The sequence below is a fragment of the Chlorella variabilis genome (genome assembly GCF_000147415.1).
Source record: "Chlorella variabilis unplaced genomic scaffold CHLNCscaffold_25, whole genome shotgun sequence".
Taxonomy (NCBI): domain Eukaryota; kingdom Viridiplantae; phylum Chlorophyta; class Trebouxiophyceae; order Chlorellales; family Chlorellaceae; genus Chlorella; species Chlorella variabilis.
This window is the reverse complement of record NW_005435063.1, coordinates 256,587-262,655: the sequence shown is the minus strand read 5'-3', so window position 1 is coordinate 262,655 and position 6,069 is coordinate 256,587. Positions and strand designations below refer to the sequence as shown.

Below are 6,069 nucleotides of genomic sequence, written 5' to 3'. Positions count from 1 at the left end.
ACCTGTCGCAGCTGCCCCGCTCTGTGCTGCGTAATGCGATTATGCCATGCGAATCCAGGAGAACTGGGGCTCTGCAAGGGCCAATTCAGCCTGTGTCCTGCTGTGTTTCTTATTGCCAGTGCGGAACTTCGCTGCCTGCGCGCATTGCCCTGCTGGTTTGCTTTTGTTTCACGTGTTTTTTCGTTCCCAGGCCTATTGTGTTTGTCTGAGTGTGTTGTGAGTCTTCCCGCGGCCTCTGGCAACGGAAAGCTTCTCGCAACAGGCCCGGGACGTGCCTGGAACGGGCTTTGTGGCCTGCAGCGTGTGAAGCACCCGCCCGTGAAGTCCCTGGCGGGCTATAGGCAAAGGGGCGGCAGCCAAGCAGGAGATGGCGGCAGGACATTTGGGCGCAGGAGGCTTTCTGGATCTGCTGGGAGGCTCAGAGTTCCTAGGTACGCTCCCAGCAGCGTTTGTGACCGGACTGGGGGTTTGGGGCGGCCATGCGGAGCAGCCCCACATCATTTGTCATCTTCGGCCCAGCCTGCGAAAGCGCCAGCAGCAGGCTTCGGGTGCTGCTGCTCGCGCTCTCGTTCGTCTGATTCAGGTTTGGGGATTCAGCCAAACACCTTAGCTCCTGCCCCAATGTTGCCGCCACCATTGTTGCCGCCGTTGCCGCCGTCGCCGTTCCGTCGCCCACCCTTCGCTGCGTCCCCCTCCTCTCCCCGCCTGCAGGCAGCCTGGGCCCTGCCGCTGCCGCACCCAGCCACAGGCAGCAGCACCCCTCGGCGGCCAGCGCGACGCGGCGCAGCCTGGAGGAGGCGCGTGCGGCGCAGCACGCGGCGCAGCACGCGGCGCAGCTCAGCGGCATGGACGTGGCGATGCTTGAGGAGCTGCTGCCGCTCAGCGAGCTGCACGACCCCTTCCTGGAGGCCGACTGGCCCCAGGAGCTGCCAGCCGCGGCAGCGCAGCCCGACGGCTGCGCAGCCGCACCCGCGCAGCAGCAGCAGCAGCAGCAGCAGAGGTTGAGCAGCGCCGTGCACCCCGCCGCCCCGCTCCTCTTCTCCGGCATCCCCGCCTACGCTGAGCCAGACATCCCCGCGGCGGCGGCGGCCCGGATGAACAACTCTGCCGGCCTGAGCATGGGGTATGGCCTGGGAGAGGGGCTCGCGGCGCTGCCTGGCTCGCCGCACCCGTCGTCAGGCCTGCCGATGCACCCGCAGGGCCTCGCCAGCATGGCCGCCGCCGCGTTCTGTACGCAGCCCGCGTTTGCGGCGCCGCCGGCGGCACAGGGAGTTGGCGGCGGCCTGCCGCCCGCCATTGCTGCCGCGCAGCAGCGGGCCGCGGCCAAGATGCAGGTGGGCAATGGCAGCAGCGGCGGCAACAGCCACATCAGCAACAGCAGCAGCGGGGCCGACCCGGCGGCTGCGGCTGCGCCGCCGCCGCTGGGAGCGCCGCCGCGCCAGTGCGCGCAGCCTCCATCCGACGACAGCTCCGGCGAGCAGCTGGAAGGTGAGCGCGCTGCTGGGTTGCTGCACGGCATGTGGTTGGCGCTGCTTGCTGAAGTGAGCTTTGCTGTTGACCCCACATGGGTTGCGGCGCCGCTGCTTCCTGTCCTCCACCCCAGCCCTGCCCGCTCCCCTCCCTGCAGACGAGCACCTGGAGGATGCGTCAGGCACGCCCAGCCACTCGGCAGCAGCAGCGGCTTCAGCAGACCCAGCCTTGGCCGGCGCGTCGGCCACTGCCGCCGCCGCGGGCGCCTCCTCTGGCGTGCCCTTCAGCGCCGGCGAGGGCGGCAAGCAGCCCGCCAAGCGCGGCGGGCGGCCGCGCGAGAAGAAGAGCTACGACGCCCTCATCGACCCCAGCCTGCCCATCGAGGAGATCCGGCGCCTGCGGCGCACTCTGAGCAACCGCGAGTCGGCGCGGCGGTCGCGGCGGCGGCGCCAGACCCAGGTGTCGTCGCTAGAGACGGAGCTGGAGGCTCTCAAGACGGGTGGGGGCCCCGCCGCCGCGCCCCTGCCCTGGCCCGCGCGCCAGCAGCTGTGCAGGGGTGTGCAGGGCGTGCACCGCGGCTGGGCTGCGGGCGGGATGCGGCGCTGCAGGCGGCGGCAGGCGGTGGCGGGCTGGGGTGTGGGGCCGACGCCCGGCGAGCGGGCCCGACTGGCGGGAGGAGCGCGCAGGGTTGCTGCGCCCTGGCGCCGCCGTGCCTGACCGTGCCCCGTTTGGCCTCCCACGCCCGCCCGCGCTGCCTGCCTGCCTGCAGACAATGAGCGGCTCGAGTTTGAGCTGAGCCAGACCTCCTCTGCTGCCCACCAGCTGGCGGCCGAGAAGGCGGCGCTGCTGGCGGAGGTGGAGCGCCTGCGGGTGCAGCTGGCGCAGGTGGGGACAGCGTCTGCCTGCTTGCTTGACAGCCTCGCCTGCAGCTGCCAGCACCAGCCGCACAGCAGCAACGGCTGCTGACCTGTGCTTGCCGCTTGCTGCTGCAGGTCTCGACCTGTGGCGCCCCGCCGCTTGCGCAGCACATGCCGGCTTCCGCCCCCATGCCTGTCGCGGCTCAGCAGCCCACGCCTGTGTCCCTGCACATGGCGGCGCCAGCCCCCAGCCCCGTCACGCTGCAGCCTGCGATGCAGCAGGCGATGCATCGCGCCTCGGCGGCGCATGCTGCCGGCCTGCCGCCAGCCATTGAGCAGGCGCAGCGGCTGGCACACAAGCTGCTGTAGTCGTGCTGGGCGCCCACACGGCTCCTTGCCCCAGTGGCCTCGGTGCCCCACCACAGCCACCCTCATGCATGCAACACCGGCAAACACCCCTTGCCAGCCCATATGCGGCCTTTGGCGCACTGGCCGCCTCTTGTTAACAGCATCCATTAGTTAAACCCTACTTCCTCGCCTCGCTTGCCTACTCACTCCCGCCTCCTACTGCTCCCAACATCGCTGCCATACCTGCCTACTCCGCACCCCCAATTTTGACAGGGTTCCCTGTGCAAAATGTTTGCTCCCCTGTTTGTGACGCTTCGCCTGAATGGCCTAGCGCCTGCCTGCCCAACCCTCTCTGTTGCCTCCCTACTTGTGCTCCAGATGCCTGCCCAAGTTTTGTGGTTCCTTGTAGCTCTCCTCATACCCAGATTTTCTCTCCACCCTATTTTTTCCTACACCTACCCATGGGCATGGAAGCCTGACCTGCTCAATTTTCACCCAAAGGTTTTTCAACAAATGTTTTACCGTGGTAGGCGCTGCAGACGCCCCCACTTTTCATGGTGCCCCATCTTGGTGGTGGTGCATGGTGCCCCGCCTACGGAAGGCGTCAGCAAGGGTTCCTGCACTGTTCTATTTCATGCAAATGCCTCCTTTGAACGCTATGAATGCTTCCTCTCCCTTGACGAATTGTAATGCTCGATTGCATGTGCTCGACAGGGTGCAACATTGGACCACCCCCAGAGCGCACGCCGCCTGCGCTTCGCCGCCGCCAGCCTGGCAGGTGAAGCCTGCAGTGTTTGAACACCGCAGATCGGCGATCCAGCAATCGCCGAGCACGTCAGCGTCTGCTGCCAACCCTGCGTGACTCACTCACCCGCCGACGCGTTTTTTTGGGTTGGACCCACGCCCAGCACCAGGCGGCCCACGGCATGTCGCTGTTAATACGGCTACCCCGATAGCTGTGCACTCGCCCCCTCCGCTTGCCCACCGCCAGGGCCCTCACGCGGATCGCTTGCCCTGGTTGTAGAGCAAGCCTTTGGCGCTCGAGCACTCCTGCAGCATGCAGGGATCGCCGGCAGCGACCCCTGCAAGCGCCACGGCGCAGCTGGAACAGCTGCGGTCGGCGGCGGCAGCACTGGCGGCTTGCACCGCCGTGTCGCCGTCGCCCGCCTCGCCAGGCGCGGCGCCAGCAGGGCAGCAGGCTGCAGAGGCCGACTGGGAGGGCCGCCTGGCGGCGGTCAACGCCGCCATCGGGGCGGCGCTGCGGCCGGGCAGCGCGGGGTCGCCGCGGGCGGGCGGCAGCCGCGGCCTGGCGCCACACCAGGCGGAGCTTGTCGAGGCGATCAACAGCTGCGCCGGCAACTGCGTCACCTTCCTGCCCATGGGTGCGCTCGCCAGCGCCGCGCGCGGAGCAGCTTGGCGCAGGCGTCGCTCTGTGCGGGGCGCGCCAGGCTGCCCTGCCTCGGCCCAGCCCCTCGCCCGACGACGTTTCGCCAACGGCGGTTCGTCCTGTGTGCAGCTGCGCGCCTGCCGCGCCCTGCTGTCAGTCACCCTGCGCCCCTCCCCCCCGCGGCTGCCTGCAGGCCTGGGCCTGCGCGCCGTCACGGGTGCCGTGCTGAGCCACGCGGCGGCGCGGCACCCCGACCGACACGTGGTGGTGGTGGTGGACCGCCCGGCGCAGGCGCTGTCGCACGCGCAGGTGCGGCGCGGCAGTACGCTGGGGCCTGGGCGGCAGTACGCTTCACCCCGCGCAGACTCTGAGGCGGCCGCCTCGCTGGGGGGCGCATGCCGCTCGCCGTCCCTGCCGCGCCGCCCTGTGGCGCCGCCACGTGCCGTGGACGTCGTGCCGCGCGAAGCGCGGGCCCCACACCTGCCGCCGCCGCCTGCCGCCGCCCGCCCGCCTGCAGCGCCTGCGCGCCGAGCTGGGCCTGCCCACCGCCGTCTTCTGCGGCGGCGACTTCCTGTACTCCTTCCCGCAGCAGTTCCAGTCCAGGTGCCCACTGCTGGGTGTGTGTGTGTGTGTGCTGTGTGTCTCTGGCTGCATGTGTTGGAGCAGTGGGCAGGCAGCGGGGCGCTCCTGGCGCGGCGGGGCAGGCCCTGGGCTGATGCTGCGCCGCGCCGGCGAGCCGGCGCTGCCCGCCCGCCTCCCCCTCCTCAACGCACGCGCCCGCCGGCCCGCGCGCACACCCCTGCCCGCCCGCAGCCGCGTGCTGGTGTTCACCGCCGGCCTGCTGCTGCGCCTGCTGAAGACGGGGGTGTACCGCCTGGAGCAGGCCAGTATGATGCTGCTGGTGGATGCCTTCACGGGTGAGAGCGAGAGCGAGAGTGAAGAGTGCGCCGTGGGCCGCCCGGCTCGGGGCTGCAGCCCACGCCCGGCGCGGCACCACCACCAGCACCAGCACTGCACACCGTTGCCATCGCAGCACCGGCGCCGTCGCGCCATGTTCCCGCCGCTGCTGCCCGTGCCCATTCACCTGCCCCTCTGCATCTCCGAGCCTCCCGCCACTCCACCCTGCCCTGCGGCCTCCCCACCCCTGCCCCCCGCCCACCCCGCCCACACATTGCAGTGGTGCGCAACCACCCCTCCAACACGCTTGTGCGCGAGTATTGGAAAGTGGCGGAGGAGGGGCGGCGGCCGCGCGTGCTGGGCGTGCTGGCCAGCCAGCTGCCCGCCAAGCCGCGCCCCTTTGACCGCCTGCGCCAGAACCTGCGCAAGCTGTGCCACAGCCTGCAGGCGCGGCTGCTGCTGCCGGGCGGCGCGGGGCTGGCCCGCCTGGAGGCGCAGCTGCATCACGACCGCATACAGCTGCACTCGTACGCGCTGTCGCCGCCAGAGGAGCGGCTGGCCAGCCTGCTGCAGCAGCACCTGCTGGGCCTGTGGGACGTGCTGCACGAGTTTGGGCTCAACCACTTTGGCAGGCTGGTGCAGTTCTCGTCGACGGCGGGGCCGGGCGGCGGCGGCGCGGCGGGCACGCCGCCCGCTCCGGGCTCAGACCCGCAGGCGCTGCATGGGCTGGGCGGCGGCGTGGGGACCCCCACCCCGCCCCGCCCGCTGGCCGCCGCCAGCCCGCTGTCTGGCGCGGGCAGCCCTGCCGCGGAGGGCAGCCCCGCCACGCCGCTGCACGGCACGCCGCCGGCGGCGGGCCACCACGTCGGCGGCAACTCTGCTGCTGCTGCGGCGGCGGAGCAGCCCGACCCCATGCAGCACGACTGGGCGCAGGTGGAGCTGCAGGTGTGTGCGGCTTTGGGTGGCTGCATGTGTGTGGTGTGGTGTGGCAGCATGGTTGTTGCGAGGGGTGGCAGGGAGGGCCGGCGCAGAGGCCGAGGCGGGTGGGTGCCCCTGGGCTGTGCCGGCGCGGGCGCCCCCCCCCCCAACCCCCCCGCGACCCCCCCCCCG

At 70.9% G+C, this 6,069-nt stretch overlaps 2 protein-coding genes across 2 annotated transcripts in view; both read left to right on the top strand.

Annotated features, from left to right (window-relative positions):
• Positions 1-367: 367 nt before the first annotated feature.
• CHLNCDRAFT_139516 (hypothetical protein) lies at positions 368-2,696 on the top strand (the record flags this gene model as incomplete). The annotated part of the gene is made up of 5 exons (XM_005844035.1): positions 368-431; positions 712-1,488; positions 1,628-1,969; positions 2,240-2,355; positions 2,463-2,696. 5 exons carry the CDS (start codon positions 368-370, stop codon positions 2,694-2,696), a joined length of 1,533 nt encoding a protein of 510 aa, XP_005844097.1.
• Positions 2,697-3,732: 1,036 nt separating this feature from the next.
• CHLNCDRAFT_139515 (hypothetical protein) overlaps positions 3,733-6,069 on the top strand; it is a gene marked incomplete at both ends in the record, with an annotated part of 13,043 nt that continues 10,706 nt past the window's right edge. Inside the window, 5 exons of the mRNA XM_005844034.1 lie at positions 3,733-4,057; positions 4,256-4,371; positions 4,580-4,665; positions 4,876-4,979; positions 5,240-5,904. Coding sequence (XP_005844096.1) covers positions 3,733-4,057; positions 4,256-4,371; positions 4,580-4,665; positions 4,876-4,979; positions 5,240-5,904 — 1,296 coding nt within the window. The remainder of the gene's footprint in view (positions 4,058-4,255; positions 4,372-4,579; positions 4,666-4,875; positions 4,980-5,239; positions 5,905-6,069) is intronic.